At 42.3% G+C, this 16,331-nt stretch overlaps 1 protein-coding gene across 1 annotated transcript in view; it reads left to right on the top strand.

Annotated features, from left to right (window-relative positions):
- The window catches only part of MYO5A (myosin VA), a 67,367-nt gene that overhangs the window by 18,292 nt on the left and 32,744 nt on the right, over positions 1-16,331 (top strand). Inside the window, exons 2-18 of the mRNA XM_081337383.1 lie at positions 848-958; positions 1,329-1,500; positions 3,719-3,863; positions 4,950-5,106; positions 6,795-6,938; positions 7,278-7,359; positions 8,051-8,158; positions 9,671-9,777; positions 10,206-10,471; positions 10,810-10,891; positions 11,156-11,296; positions 11,752-11,877; positions 12,206-12,289; positions 13,219-13,377; positions 13,973-14,070; positions 14,963-15,049; positions 15,175-15,283. Of these exons, the coding sequence (XP_081193509.1) occupies positions 848-958; positions 1,329-1,500; positions 3,719-3,863; positions 4,950-5,106; positions 6,795-6,938; positions 7,278-7,359; positions 8,051-8,158; positions 9,671-9,777; positions 10,206-10,471; positions 10,810-10,891; positions 11,156-11,296; positions 11,752-11,877; positions 12,206-12,289; positions 13,219-13,377; positions 13,973-14,070; positions 14,963-15,049; positions 15,175-15,283 (2,178 nt within the window). The remainder of the gene's footprint in view (positions 1-847; positions 959-1,328; positions 1,501-3,718; positions 3,864-4,949; positions 5,107-6,794; positions 6,939-7,277; positions 7,360-8,050; positions 8,159-9,670; positions 9,778-10,205; positions 10,472-10,809; positions 10,892-11,155; positions 11,297-11,751; positions 11,878-12,205; positions 12,290-13,218; positions 13,378-13,972; positions 14,071-14,962; positions 15,050-15,174; positions 15,284-16,331) is intronic.

The raw sequence follows: 16,331 nt of genomic DNA, 5'->3' as shown, positions 1-16,331 counted from the left end.
ATCTGGGAAGTAAGGACCTGCTTTGCCTGTCTAAGAAACCTGGTTTCTTAGACCCTCCAAGAGGCTTGATGCTTGGGGCCTTTTAAGGTCCTTGGGAAGATAGAATCAAGATCATGTGAAGAGTTAATACCACTTTACAATGCCTTGGTAAGGCCACACTTGGAATACTGCATACAGTTTTGGTCACCATGATGTAAAAAAGATGTTGAGACTCTGGAAAGAGTACAGAGAAGAGCAACAAAGATGATCAGGGGACTGGAGGCTAAAATACATGAAGAATGGTTGCAGGAATTGTCTAGTTTAATGAAGAGAAGGACGAGGGGGGACAGGATAGCAGCCTTCCAATATCTCAGGGGCTGCCCCAAAAAAGAGGGAGTCAAGCTATTCTCCAGAACACCTGAAGGTAGGATAAGAAGTAACGGATGGAAACTAATCAAGGAGAGAAGCAACCTAGAACTAGGGAGAAACTTCCTGACAGTGAGAACAATTAACCAGTGGAACAACCTGCCTCCAGAAGCGGTGAATGCTCCAACACTGGAAGTTTTTAAGAAGAGACTGGACAGCCATTTGCCTAAAATGGTATAGGGTTTCCTGCCTGAGCAGGGGGTTGGACTAGATGACCTCCAAGGTCACTTCCAAGTTTGTTGTTGTTGTTGACTTGTAGGTGGAGTGTTGTCCAGCCAATGGGGAGGCCAAATTTAGTATTAATTCAGGGAGCAAAAGATCGGAAATACGTAATAATGACTTGAAAGAAGAGCTGCAAATGCTAGTTGATAAGTGTGATTATGCTCCCTATTATAAATCCCTTTAAAAAAAGATAACTGTTTTAATTGTTTTTGTCTTTTAGTATGCAAGGATTTGGATACCGGATTCAGAACTAGTGTGGAAGTCGGCAGAACTTTTGAAAGATTATAAACCAGGAGACAAAGTCCTACATCTGCGACTTGAGGATGGCAAGGTAATGTTAATTTAGATTTAGATTTTATTAGATTTTACCATTATATTTAGCAAGGTTTGTTATACTTTGATTCTGAAATCTTTACTTTCATGATATGACCCTGTTTATTTGGAATTTGCATCACCTGCTACCAAAGTCTTCCAGTTGGCCTTAAAAGTATCCTTAAAATAAAATAAATAATATTTAAAAGGTACTTTATGTACTACCTATATACCATAACAGTCAACTTGAGAAAAAAGTTTGTAAGCTGCTATAGAAAAACGTATCTTTAGGAAGTCTCACGTTTCCTTTTAATTTACACAGCTAATGAATCTTTTGGGGAAAAAACTAAAAAAATATTCTCGAAGTATAATTTATGTTATCTTTTTAGGATATTGAATATAAACTTGATGCTAAGTCTAAGGACCTACCACCCTTGCGAAATCCAGACATACTTGTGGGTGAAAATGACCTGACAGCACTCAGCTACCTTCATGAACCTGCTGTTCTCCACAATCTCAAAGTTCGGTTTATAGACTCAAAACTCATTTATACATATTGTGGTAAGCACAGACCCTCTGAAGTCTCTTTCATGTTATTCCTAATTAGTGTAAGTAAGGGGTTTTCAAACTTGGCCACTTTAAGACTTGTGGACTTCAACTCCCAGAATTCCCCAGCCAGAGGCTGACTGGGGAATTCTGGGAGTTGAAGTCCACAAGTCTTAAAGTGGTCAAGTTTGAGGACCCCTGGTGTAGGTAAATGGCACATTCCAGGCCAGGAATTAAAAAAAAACCACGCAGTTCTGAAAAAAGTGTATAAAATTTCTTTCACAACTACAGGGGCCTGAGCATTTTTTTAAAGTCATGAAACCTCTGTATTTTTGCTGGTTGTGTAAAACCACAATGCTGCAATGACTGGGTTTTTCCAGTCTTGGCATAGGTTGGTATCAAGTAAGTTTGTAGAATAGACATGATAACTTTCAGATATACACAGGTGGTAAGCTTACCTGAACTTGTTAGATGCTTTTTTAAACTTTAAGGTAAAAGTAAAGGTTCCCCCGCACATGGGTGCTAGTCGTTTCCAACTCTAGAGGCCGGTGCTCATCTCCGTTTCAAAGCCAAAGAGCCAGCGCTTGTCCGAGGACGTCTCCGTGGTCATGTGGCCGGCATGACTTAGACACCACAGGCGCACGGAGCGCTGTTACCTTCCCACCAGAGTGGTTCCTATTTTTCTACTTGCATTTTTACATGCTTTCGAACTGCTAGGTTGGCAGAAGCTGGGATGAGTAACAGGCGCTCACTCTGCTACGCGGCACTCGGGATTCGACCCGCCAAACTGCCGACCATCTGATCAACAAGCTCTGCATCCTAACCCATTGAGCCACCGCGTCCCTTTTTAAACTTTACTGTGTGATTATTAAGCAAAGAACACATGACTTTTCAGTTGTGGAGATAATGTGTGCATGCAGTTTCTGCATCCGTGACACACTTATAGATCTTTCATCAGTTTCTTATAAGTTGGTGCAACAAGGGAAGTTCTTTTAAAAAATGGGAACATCTTAAAAATGCATGAGAATTAGGAAGAGATTTAAGCAAAATTTATTAATAAACTTTCTGTCAACGCTGTGACAAACTGAACTGAAGCTATAAATTTAACTTTTTTTTCATATGCCTTTTCCCTTCTCCATAGATTCATCCTGTTCTTCACAAGTATTCTTTATTTGTCTTTTGTATTTCAAATAGTGGTCTTAGCCATTTTAATTCTTTTCTGCCTGGTCCTTTAGTTCCCTCTAGTGTCCACTTGTAACCTTTACCAAGCCTCCTAATATGGGTTTAGTTCCTTTTTAGTCCTCTCTCTTGAGTATACAGTTTAATTACATGCCTGCTTTTTGACTCTAACAGCAAAAATATTAACCAATATTCCAAATCTCTCTGGTCTCCCAATCTGATCAGAACTTTTGCCAACTGTATATTTTTAAAATTCTTAAATCCCTGTTTAATTTTTTTTAAAAAATCCAAAGAAAGTAAAAGTTCATCAGGCATCAAATTAAATTCACTCTTTTGAAGGTCTCTAATGTCCATAAAGTGGTTAAATTGAACATTTCCAGATGTTATTAGAAAATGAGTTAGGCGGGCTTAGTATCCTTCCTAAAGCATCTTTATCAAAGGCTGTGTTGTGCTGGGAGCATAGATTTTGGTTCCTGGCCCTCGAACTCATGGAAACGGCTATTTTATGGTGGTCTCGTGAAGGGTTGTCCTTCAGAGCACTTGTGAGTGACCTCCAGTTCACTCCTTCGAAGGACTGGTCTAACCGCCGGTCCTTCATTGTTCATAACGGTCACAGTCTCTGCTTGTTCATGGAGATGTCTTCAGTCAACCATGATTCATGCTGGAAGCCGAGTCTCCTACAGACAACCACTCAGTTACATTCCATATAATGTCAGTTATCCTGTTTAGACCAGAGGTCCCCAACCTTTTGGGCCCCAGGGACCGATTCCGTGGAGAGAGGTTTTTCCATGGACCGGAGAGTACGTGGTTTTGTGTGCTACCTGCAATCCCACGGATGGGCTTTGCTGGTTTGTGCGGACTTGTTGCTGACATGCCATGGCCCAGTACCGCTCCACGGAGCTGGGGGTTGGGGACCCCTGGCTTAGCCAATACACTGACAAAGCTAAAAAGGAAAACATATCGTTATTGTGGTGGTTGCAGTTCCACATGGGCTAAATCATTCCTGAATTAATCTCCATTGCTTTACCATGTCTTTGTTGTTATTTTGTTTTAGGTATAGTTTTAGTTGCCATAAATCCTTACGAGCAGCTGCCTATCTATGGCGAAGACATCATCAATGCCTACAGTGGCCAAAATATGGGGGACATGGACCCCCACATCTTTGCTGTGGCCGAGGAGGCATACAAACAGATGGCCAGGTTTGTAGGATGAGGAGTGTCGGCTTCCCACCAACTAGGTTTGTGGAAGGAAGGGGGCTGTTGTCATGATAAATATACTCCAACGCAGGTGGTCCTCTGCATTTGTTTAGTGACCGTCCGAAGTGACAGTGGGACCGAACACAAATGGCCTGTGAAGGCTTTTCACGCTTACAGCCATTGCAGCATCCCCATGGTCACATGATCAAAATTCAGATGCTGGCAACCGGTTCACATTTTTGATGGGGATCACGTGACCCCCCTTTTGCAGCCTTCTGACAAAGTCAGTGGGGAAGTCAGATTCTTTTGACAGTCGCGGTACCAAGTAAACACCTGCCGCGATTCACTGTGCAGCTGGGGCAAGGAAGGTCGTAAAATGGAGCAGAATTCATGCAACTGTCTCGCTTAGCAACAGACATTGTAATCGTTTGAGGACTCCCTGCATTCATACACAATCTAAATGATAGGTTTATGAGTTACAGGGTTTCCTGCTTGAGCAGGGGGTTGGACTAGGCCAGGGGTAGGCAACCTTGGCTCTTTTTTGACTCGTGGACTTCAACTCCCAGAATTCCTGAGCCAGCCATGCTGAGGGAAAAGGAAGAGGTTTCCAAGCTGAGCCATGCTGGCTCAGGAATTCTGGGAGATGAAGTCCACAAGTAAAAAAAGAGCCAAGATTGCCTACCCTTGGTCTAGGGTCTCCTGCTTGAACAGAGGGTTGGACTAGAACAGGGCTAAGCAACCTTGGCTCTTTTATAACTCGTGGACTTCAACTCCCAGAATTCCTGAGCCATCATGGGGGAACTCTGGCTCCTTCATGACTTCCGGACTTCAATTCCCAAAATTCCTGAGCCATCATGGGGGAGCTATGGGTCCTTCATGACTTGTGGACTTCAACTCCCAGAATTCCTGAGCCAGCGTGGCTCAGCTTGGAAACCTCTCCCTTTCCCCTCAGCATGGCTGGCTCAGGAATTCTGGGAGTTGAAGTCCATGAATCACAAAAGAGCCAAGGTGGCCTACCCTCGGACTAGGAGACCTCCAAGGCCCCTTCCAACTCTGTTATTCTGTTCAATGATTTTGCTTCTATTTCAGGGATGAACGGAACCAGTCCATCATTGTAAGCGGGGAATCGGGAGCTGGGAAAACCGTGTCTGCCAAATATGCCATGAGGTACTTTGCCACAGTGAGCGGGTCGGCAAGTGAAGCTAACGTTGAAGAGAAAGTATTAGCTTCCAATCCTATAATGGAGGTAAGACCGGAATGTGTGTGGTGTTCCTTTTTTTTTTTTAAATTAGAGAACAATTTTTGCCATTGGACGATTTGTTTCCCCTTGACTGCTTCAACCATACTGGATTATATATCAGGTATTACATATCATTGTGGACTTACGACTACAATGGGGCCCCAAATTTTTGTTGCTAAGAGGGACGCTTGTGAAGTGAATTTTGCCCTATTTTACAATAGGGCACAGTTGTTAAGTGAATCATTGCAGTTGTTAACTTAGTAACCCGGTCATTAAGTGAATCTGGTTCCTCATTGACTTTGCTTGTCAGAAGGCCGCAAAAGGGGATCACGTGACCCCAGGACACTGCAACCGTCATAAATACAAGTCGGTTGCCAAGCGTCCGAGTTTTGATCCCATGACCGCAGGGGTGCTGTAGTGGTCCTAAGTGTGAAAAATGGTCACAAGTCACTTTTTTCAGTGCCATTGTAACTTTGAGTGGTCACTAATTGAACTGTTGTAAGTCAAGGACTGTCTGTAACTGATTTGGATTTTTAAGGACTGGCAGGTTTTGAAGGAAAACAGGAAAATGAGGGAAGCCCTTAAAAATATAATGCAAGAGAGAAATGGATGGAGAGGGAAGATAAGTAGGACATTCAGGAGATCTGTTGAGAGATTAAATCCAACTGCCCCCTTTCTTGAATATTTTAAAACCTATTTTTTCTTATTTTAAGCATTTCTTGAAACTCAAAGCAAAAGTGGAGGTGGCCCTAAATGCAGCTTTGTCAGAGGTGTATTTGATGTATTCAGAGCTCAGGTAATTCTGCCTGGTTTGCCGTGCTGTGTGGAATTTTGCGAGCAACTTTACTGAGCATTTATCAATAAAACGCGTACTAACCAATAGGCATGTCGCGAGCATTTTTCACTTTTCCTTCTAGATGTAGAACGATCCTGACATGATAGAGCAGGGGTGAACAACTATGACAACTTTAGGACCTGTGGACTTTAACTACCAAAATTCCTGAGTCAGCATGGTTTAAAACATGCATCATTATGATTTTTTTTTGACTCTCTGCACATCCCTTCACTATATCCCTGGTGACATACAAATAAAGTCATTGTTCTAAAGATATCCTCCACCCTCAGTCTCCCAAATAACCTCTGATTCAGTCTTAGAAAGAAAGTCTGAGTTGGTGGGTGGGTGTGCTGCCCTGTCACTAACATGCAGTTATTGTTAACAAAAATGTATGGATGATGAAACCCATTTTCTGAAAGAAGGTCTGTTGGGCTAGTTGGAGAGCTATCTTCTACGTGGTTTTTAGTAAAACAATTATTTGTGTCTACACAAAGAGGTCTTGTTTGTGCTTAGTAATATCGTATGCATCTGACTATGTTAACTGGAGACACGGTACAGATTAAATTAGGGGTAGAGGCCTCGCTTTTCAATACGGGTTTTAAGTTATGGATTAAAATTGGCAACTGTTAAAAGAATAGTTCTTAAGCACGATGTAGTCCAGGGGGTCTTCAAACTTGGATGTAGTCCCTTTTTCTTTTGGAATATGCACATGTCTTCTCAGAAAGCCCTAGTCGTAGAAGAGGCATCCTCTCCCATGTGTGTGAGAAAGAGGCCCTTAATTAATTAATTAATTAATTAAATGCTTATAATTGGAGTGGGTCTCAAAATTTCTGGCCCTGTCCTCTTTCCTTCCCCACAGTCTATTGGCAATGCCAAAACCACAAGAAACGACAACAGCAGTCGCTTTGGGAAGTACATTGAAATCGGTTTCGACAAACGGTATCGAATCACAGGGGCTAACATGAGAACTTACCTCCTCGAAAAATCAAGAGTGGTGTTCCAGGTAAAGGGGACTCTGCCTTATTTACCTGATTGTGAGTTGGGGGACAAATCTGTGCATGATGGCTTACATCTGGAGTGGGATGTGGTTGGTTTTCCCCTTTTGCAATCCAGAGTGGAAATGGTAAATTTAAGGAAGAAAGAGCCTCTACATCTGTTGTTCCAGAGGGGAGTCTCAAGAACCAGTGGAAGAAAATGGAAGGGGGCAAATTATGGGTTGTTTTAGTCCAGGGGTGTTTAAACGTGGCCCTTTTATGACTTGTGGACTTCAACTCCCAGAATTGTCTGTGTGGTCGCCCAGAGCCAACTGGTTCACATCAAATATAATCTATTTGTATTAAAGGCAGAAGAAGAGAGAAATTACCATATCTTCTATCAGCTTTGTGCTTCTGCAGCATTACCTGAATTTAAAGCGTTGCGATTGGGTATGTATCGGTATCTGCTGGTACTACAATTTGGCGTTTACAAAGTATTTTTCTTACAATAATAAAGTTGGAAGGCACCTGGGAGATCATCTAGTCCAACCCCCTGCTCAGGCAGGAAACCCTATACCATTTCAGACAAATGGCTGTCCAGTCTCTTCTTAAAAACTTCCAGTGTTGGAGCACCCACAACTTCTGGATGCAAGCCGTTCCACTGGTTAATTGTTCTAACTGTCAGGAAGTTTCTCCTTAGTTGCAGGTTGCTTCTCTCCTTGATGAGTTTCCCTCTGTTGCTTGTCCTGCCTTCAGGCCCTTTGGAAAACAGCTTGACTCCCTCTTCTTTGTGGCAGCCCCTCAAATATTGGAAGGCTTCTATCATGTCCCCCCTCTTATCTATTAATAGCCATGTATCTTCCATGTATAAACACGAAGCAAAACTACTGCTATTCAGATTACAAATATTTTACCGTGGTCAGGAATAATTTAAGAGGAATCATTATTTGCTTGATCACTCTGACTGCATTGAATCTCCACAAAATCTTTTTGAATTTTAAAGAACTTTGCAAAGAAGGGGTATAAATTCTTACCAGTGAACAAATAGTGCCTTCTCAAATGGGCTGCAGTTACGTGCCTGTCGCATGAAAGTCATCACGGCATTTTGTTTTAAGAAATAATCTTGGTTTTGTCCAAATAGGGAATGCAGACTATTTTCACTATACAAAACAAGGGGGCAGCCCAGTAATTGACGGAATTGATGACGCTAAGGAAATGCTTAACACTCGGCGGGCTTGCAGTCTTTTAGGTAAGCATGCGACTCTTCAAAGTGCTTCACTTAGGACAGACAGGTCAAACACAAGGCCCGGGGGCCGGATCCGGCCCGCGAAGTGGTTTTATGCAGCCCGCAAAGCCATCCTGGAAACAGTGAGGGAACGGCCCCCACTGCCTTGGCCCAGAGACCCTCCTCCTGCCAGAGACCCCCAGATCTGTCCCACTCCTGCCCAGGGCCCCATAGGCACCCCTTGATGCGAACGATGTAGAGCTGGCCACGCCCACCCAGTAGGCCATACGCACTCTAGCCATGCCCACCCAGTAGGCCACGCCCACCCAGGCCATACCCACCCGGCCCCCTGAGGGCAACCGCAATGCTGATGCGGCCCTCAATGAAATTGAGTTTGACACCCCTGACTTAGGATAACTCCACCAATGTTGTATATTATTATTTGCAAAAAAAAAAAACTTAAAAGGATGAATAGCTGCTTAAGAGAGGGTTCCACTTACTGAGCCTAAAAGGTTGTAGAGTAAGGTAAAGGTAAAGGTTCCCCCGCACATGCGTGCTAGTCGTTTCCGACTCTAGGGGGCGGTGCTCATCTCCGTTTCAAAGCCGAAGAGCCAGCGCTTGTCCGAGGATGTCTCTGTGGTCATGTGGCCGGCATGACTAGATGCCAAAGGCACACGGAACACTGTTACCTTCCCACCGTAGTGGTCCCTATTTTTCTACTTGCATTTTTACGTGCTTTCGAACTGCTAGGTTGGCAGAAGCTGGGACGAGTAACAGGCGCTCACTCTGCTACGCGGCACTCAGGATTCGACCCGCCAAACTGCCGACCTTCCGATTGACAAGTTCAGTGTCCTAACCCACTGAGCCACCACGTCCCTTCTAGGTTGTAGAGTACAACCTTGCTAACTGCTATTTGAAATCTCAAAGGCACCAAAAGAGGAATGGGGGAGGAGCAGATATCTGCTTCAATTACAAATAGCTCGGCTTTCTTAAAACTCTTCAGGGATACTAAGAGCAGCTGATTTTCCGGCAAAAATAAATTTTGAAGCACTGTAAGGCTGTTGCATTTATTTCCTGGTGCAAAACTCACCATTCTTTCACCAAAGGCATCTAACTCGCTGGAGGATAAAATTTTGCCTTTCTAAAAGTATTGATGTGTTGCTTTGAATTGTAAAAATGCTGTAATTATGCAAGAATGTGCATAATTAGCATAAGATTTAGCATAAAAACCATTTGTAAGAAGGCAGATATCAAGGGGCGATTATGTAGGGACATTTATAGTTTATGATGCCAGAAAAAATCATTTTACATCTCTTCCAAACAGGAGACTGCAGTTTGAATGCAGTCTGCATGTGGCTGTAAGTTCTTGCCTTTCTGGTAAAAAAATAAAAGGGTGACTCCCCCACTCAATGATGAATTGTTACCTTATTATTAATTGTACCTTGTATACTTCTTGTTTAGGTACTTAATAGGGTGTTGTTATTCAAGGAAACTTTTTTTAAAATTTCCCCCTGCTTCCCTTCCCCAATACAACAGGCATTGTTGATTCCCGTCAGATGGGAATTTTCCAAATCCTTGCTGCCATTCTTCACTTAGGGAATGTGTCATTCACATCTCGAGATGCCGATAGCTGCACAATACCCGTAAGTTCCAAAATACTTTAAATATTCTCGATCCCATTGACATTTTTAACTTCCCTACTCTTCCTTGTCTATTTGTCTTGTAGTTGTCTTGCCAAAATGGAGATAAGCTGCATTTTCCCCATCTTTTCTATATTTATTTTTTTCTTTTTAGATTCTTGCTCATTTTTCTTCAAATTATGTCTTTCCAAATGGAAGAACTTTCTCATTAAATCTAAGGCAGGGGTCTTCAAACCTGGCCCTTTTATGACTTGTGGACTTCAACTCTGGGAGTTGAAGTCCACAAGTCATAAAAGGGCCAAGTTTGAAGACCCCTGATCTAAGGCGTAAAACCTTTCTCATTAACTTTTGGCTGCTTGAAAATTTTTAATTGAGTTGTTAGAAGTATGTAGGTATTGTTTTCAACTCTAAGGAGATTTTTGTCATTGTAGCCTAAACATGAACCCCTCAGGATCTTCTGCGAACTCATGGGAGTGGAATACGAACAGATGGCGCATTGGCTTTGCCACAGAAAGCTCGCTACCGCCACGGAGACCTACATCAAGCCAATTTCCAAGCTGCAGGCTGTCAATGCTAGGGATGCTCTTGCAAAACATATCTACGCCAACCTTTTTACCTGGATTGTAGAACATGTGAACAAAACTTTGCAGTCAACTGTGAAACAGCATTCTTTCATTGGCGTATTGGACATCTACGGGTGAGTGCTTTCCGTCTCAGGATTTTTGCTACCCTTGCAGTGATTTCAGGCGGTGAGGTCAAAAATGATAAGAGTATCTGAAACAATATCTTGAGGTTCCATAGAATCAGATTATATAATAGATCAAACAGAGTAGCTTACATCGTGAAGGACTGTTTTCTTCCTGCTAGGAATGTAGACGTTGAATAAACCTTTTTTTTTGTTTTGTTTTTTTGGTCTGGCCCTTCCATTCCATTTTAATATAGCGGTAATAATTCAGCTGAAGGTTTTAGACCTCAGCTGTGAAACTGTTCATTGAATACTTTTCAGGTATGCTGTAAGTTGGTTTTCTTTTTCAGGTTTGAAACATTTGAGATCAACAGTTTTGAACAATTCTGTATAAATTACGCCAATGAGAAATTGCAGCAGCAGTTCAATATGGTAAGTAAGAAACTTGGTTTTTTGGGTGTAATGCTATCCACCCACATCTTAATTACCCAGTTGATAATTAGATTTTCTGGATTAGTGGTTCAGAAGGAGGACTTTTTATCATTTGTCATTTTCTAGAGGGACAGCTAGGTTAATCTGTTGCATCTGGTAAAACAGGCTGTCCATTTCAATTTCTGTATCACCGTTAAAAGCCCCAGGAAAAACGCAAATGCAAAGTCAGTACTGTAATCTCACCCTGATGATGATCTCACACAGCACGTCTTTAAGTTGGAGCAAGAAGAATACATGCGGGAACAAATTCCTTGGACCTTGATTGATTTCTACGACAATCAGCCCTGCATTAACCTCATCGAGGCCAAAATGGGAATTCTGGATTTGCTGGATGAGGAATGCAAGGTAGGTCGTCCAAATTTCCCCTGTAGAAGAATTTCTGCAGAACAAAGTAGGAAGAGTTAAAATACCCATTTATATCCTCGCCGGTTTAGTGTGACGTCTTTTGGATCTCATTCGGCACGGTTTGCCTGTTCTGGGATTCGCATGCCTCCTTCAATCCATAAGCTTCCATTCCCAGGATTTGAATGCAGTGGCTGAGTTTTGCTTGGTGTCATTTCATGTGTCTCTTTTGCTAAACTTTCTGGGATAAGGGGTGGGCAGCTCCCCTGTGGACAGCACTAAAAGCCAATTAAAAATGTTACAAAATTCCTGCACAGGAAAAAAAAGAGAATATTTCTTCCTTTTCAATGGCACCATTTATAACTTTCCTGTGATTATTGTCCCGTTCCTCCCCCCGCCCCCCCATGGCTGTGTTCCCACCAGAAATGTGAATTCATCTCTCCATCTTTCCCTTCTAGATGCCTAAAGGATCAGACAATAGTTGGGCCCAGAAATTATACAATACTCACTTGAAAAAGACAGCACTTTTTGAGAAACCTCGATTGTCCAACAAAGCTTTTATTATTCAACACTTTGCAGATAAGGTAGGGGATTTTGTTTCCTGGCTGATGTGGATATTACTTTTTTCTTGTTACTCGTCTCGGTCCATCAAAGGATCTTTTTGCAGTTGTCATTGGGAGGAATTCTTGAGGCAGAAAATGTTTGGCAAGCAATTCAACAAAACAAGTATGCTTTGCGTTGAGTGTGACGGCTTCCTTTATTAACTATCACAGTCAAACTTTGGCAAAGCTTTTAAACTTAAACCTGAAATTGGAACTCTCATAAAACAGAGGACATTTGTGCTTATCTAGGTATACCTATCTTTGTGTGCCACCGATCGCAACCGTAAAAATTAGATATTTGCATTTCCAGGTGGAGTACCAGTGCGAAGGGTTTTTGGAAAAGAACAAGGATACTGTCTACGAAGAACAGATCAACGTTCTCAAATCAAGTAAGGTTAGTGTTGAAATAATCTTCCCTGCCACTTCACTTACCATCACAATCCTATAAAGACTGAACTGTCGTCCATTTCTGATTTCAGCTCTTAGAGAAGAGCAGGATATGAATCTAACCAGTTACAGCAATGAATAGGGTGCAATATGACAATCTACTCCTCCCTGATCATATTCTAGGAAACTTAAAATGCATAATTAAAATCAGAAAGGAAGGTTACTTTCCTCTTCCTTGTCTAATTTGTGTTACCTTTCTTGGAAGCTTACAGACTTCTAGGCATTTGGAAATAATTCTCTTTCCCTGTAATCTCTTCTTTAATGGAAGATTGTCCTGCATTTCAGCAAAGGTGCTGGTTTTTCTCAAAATTCATGGTGCAGAAGAAATAGTGAGAAGAAGTACTAGGTGTCAAACTTCACAACTTTTAGAGAGAGCAGCATATGGAGAGTTTCTGCAATGTTTACTTGATGAAAGGGCCACTCTTGAATTGTTTGTGGTTGCATGATTTGAAATCACGAAATTTGGTGCAAGCCTAAGAGATGAGGACGGTTGCCTCTGCAACAAGCTTTAAGAGCTCTGATAACCGCTCTGTAGGGACAGTGGAGAAGGTCTTGTATCACTGCATACTCTTTGTAAGTAAGTTTCAGGGATGCTTCTGGTTGGCTTCCGGGTGACACAGACTCTTGGGCCATCTGTGGGGTCCTAATCTAGGAAAGGCCATCCTTAGATTCTTGGGGTCACCTAAATTAACCTGCTTTATAAAGCAAAAGCTAAACTCTCTTTATTTTTCCAAGCATCTGGAAAGTAATGAAACCAACCCATGAATGATAATCTCTTTGGGCTTTGGTTTCCCCTTTTGATTGCATTACCTCAGGGAAAACTTGCTCTTTCCTAATTCGGAGGTGACTTTTTAAAAAAACCTGTGTCTGACTCAGTTTAAGATGCTGCCTGAGCTGTTTCAAGAGGAGAAGGCGGTCAGCCCCGCCTCAGCCACTCCGTCTGGCCGTACCCCATTGTCTCGAGTAGCTGTAAAACCAGCCAAGTCCAAAATGGCCCACACAAGCAAGGAACATAAGAAAACCGTGGGGCATCAGGTAAAGGAAATGTATTACATGCATTTGTTTTGGGCTATTTCCAGATTGCACGGCCCCACTTTACTTGGGGCTATCCCTCATGATAATGGAGAACGGGAGAAGAAACATTTGCTGTAACCCAGGGGTTCCCAACCGGATATTCCAGGGGGTGTGAAAACTTGGGTTTTTCAAAATTATAATGTATATGCATAATTCATTGCCGCTATTTCAAACATTTGCTAAGGGTGCGTGAGAATATATCAGAAGCGTTCTAGGGGTGCGTGGTATAGAAAAGGTTGGGAACCACTGCGTAACCGTTTGTGGAGAAATAGTGACATTTTTCGTCACAGTCTACCTCAGGGGTCCCCAACCTGTGGGCTGTAGCTCACTATCTGTATTTCTTGGACTATGGCCTAAGTCTGATCTGGACTTATTTCCACGATTAATAAAGTTGCAGACTGATTTTAAAAAAAATAAAACAGATGGCCTGTCATTTATATAAGTTGTTATTAGAAATTGCAGCATGGAGAAGTTTCACTCTAAAGAAAGAGAAAAAAAAGTGTCATTGTTTCCTTGTACATCCCTCCTCCCCCCCTTTTTTAAATCTTTCCTACAGTTCAGAAATTCTTTGCACCTCTTGATGGAGACCCTCAATGCCACAACTCCACATTACGTGCGATGTATTAAACCAAACGACTTCAAGTTCCCATTTATGTAAGTTCACGATCCTGTCTCATTTGCTCTGTGAAAGTATATTGTGTTAGAGAGGAAAAAAAAACATTTGTCGAGACTTGATTTGGACAGAAACAAACAGATGTCACGTCCTGGCCCATTTATTTACTGTAGCTCAATTTGGGCCTTGGAAAAAATATCTCAAGGCTGTTGTCCAACGATAGAATTTTTATTAATGAAACGCCATTGCAATGATGGAACAGGAAAAAGTTCTGCATTCAGTCTTGCTTAGTCTTGAAATAAAATGTTTTGACTAGCTTATAGCAACTTTGTTATGTACTTGGTCCTTGGTGCTCTCTGAGCTTGGTTGTTGTCTTGCAGACGTTTCATTACCCAAACTAGCTAACATCATCAGTGTTAGAAGGGAGAGGAGGAGGAGGAGCAGGAGGAGGAGGAGGAGAGCTGTGGGGTCCTTGGTGCTCTTTGAGCTTGCTTGTTGTCTTGCAGACATTTCATTACCCAAGCTAGCTAACATCATCAGAGTTAGAAGAGAGAGGAGGAGGTGGAGGAGGGCTGTGGGGTCCTTGGTGCTCTCTGAGCTTGCTTGTTATCTTGCAGACATTACCCAAACAAGGTAACATCATCACTGCTAGTCACACTGATGGTATTATCTAGTTTGGGTAATGAAACATCTGCAAGAAAACAAGCAAACTCACAGACCACCAAGGACCCCTCACGTCAACCCTGAGCTACAAATACTCTCCTTTTCGTTCCTACGTGGTCTTATGGTCTTACCTGAGTGCACTTCCTGCTGAACAAATCTCTGCTAGAGCCACTGGGGACTTCTTTTTGTTGCTCTTTGGGCAACTCCTCCTTTCTGTGCTGCGATCACACTTCTGCCATGAATGACTCCACACCATGTGTTCACCCGTAGGTTTGATGAAAAGCGGACTGTGCAACAGCTGAGAGCTTGTGGCGTGCTAGAGACAATCCGGATCAGTGCAGCAGGTTTCCCTTCAAGGTGAGCACGTCACACATGAGACCGGGTGTGTGTGTGGAGGGTGTGTGTGTGTGAATGAGGTTTGCATTTCAAAGGGTTTTTTTCCTCCCCTGATCGGCTACTGCCACCTTGCCTCTTGAAACCAGGTGGACCTATCAAGAATTCTTCAGCCGCTATCGCGTCCTGATGAAGCAGAAAGATGTCCTCAGTGACAGGAAGCAGACATGCAAAAATGTCTTGGAAAAGCTGATTCTGGTAATAGATTTATGGTACTTAATGCCTGTCAAGTTAGCCCATGCTGGGTGGATCCCTGTTATTTGAATTATGCGCAGTAAAGTGGTTTTCCAATCTCTTCTACCAATGTGCCTTTGTCTGTCTGTCTATCTCATCTATCTATATCTATCTTCTCTCTCTCTCTCTCTCTCTCTCTCTGTATCTATCTATGTATCTAATTTATTTTTATCTATCTATCTATCTATCTATCTATCTATCTATCTATCTATCTATCTATCATCATGTGTGTGTGTCTCTGTCAGTCAGTTTGTATGTCTTATCATGTCTCTGTCTCTCTGTCTCTCTCTCTCCATCCATCCATCCATCCTAGCTATCATAGTTAGAAGCTGCCCATCTCCCACACAGAGGGGCTCCGGTTGGTGTACAAGTAAAATACTAAAAGCAGAAAAACAATATATAAAATGTAAAAGAGGCAAGCAATGTTAAAAATTAATTAAAAGATTGGGGGGAGGAGAGCTTCCAGGGAACTTAGTAGCCCCATAGTTGCCTGCTCCTCGGTGTGCCCCAAGCAAGGCCACACAGCCACGTTTTTCATGCTTTTTCAGAAGGCCAGAAGAGGGGGGGGCACCTCACCTTTGAGGGGAGGGAAAGTGTTTACAATTGTAAATTGTAGTCTGCTTTTTCAGATTGACACTTTTGTTTCACCCCTATTCCCAAAGGATGGTCCTCAACCTTTGCTTGCTGATTCATTTAGATTATATTCATATTATTGGACTATTGGCTTCCTAATCCCATGCATTCAAGAACTGGCATGATTTATTTCCCCCGCTCTTAATCTTTTCTGCTTTCAAATGGATTCTGCCTCTGATATTTGGGTAGGGTTTGGGTTTACTTTTGTTTAATTATTACTACTTGGTAGCTCCTTGAAGAGCTAATTAAGCACAGAGGAGGAGGAGATGCTTATTTTTAAAATTGTTTCCTCACTTTCAACATGTAAATGTCATTATTTTCACGGCGATGACCCATAATCAATTGATGACCCATAATCAAAATAGCATTTCAATTTATC

The sequence above is a fragment of the Vipera berus genome (assembly GCF_964194415.1).
Source record: "Vipera berus genome assembly, chromosome: 12".
Lineage (NCBI taxonomy): Eukaryota > Metazoa > Chordata > Lepidosauria > Squamata > Viperidae > Vipera > Vipera berus.
Note: the sequence above shows the minus strand (reverse complement) of the source record. Positions and strands in the feature narration are given on the sequence as shown.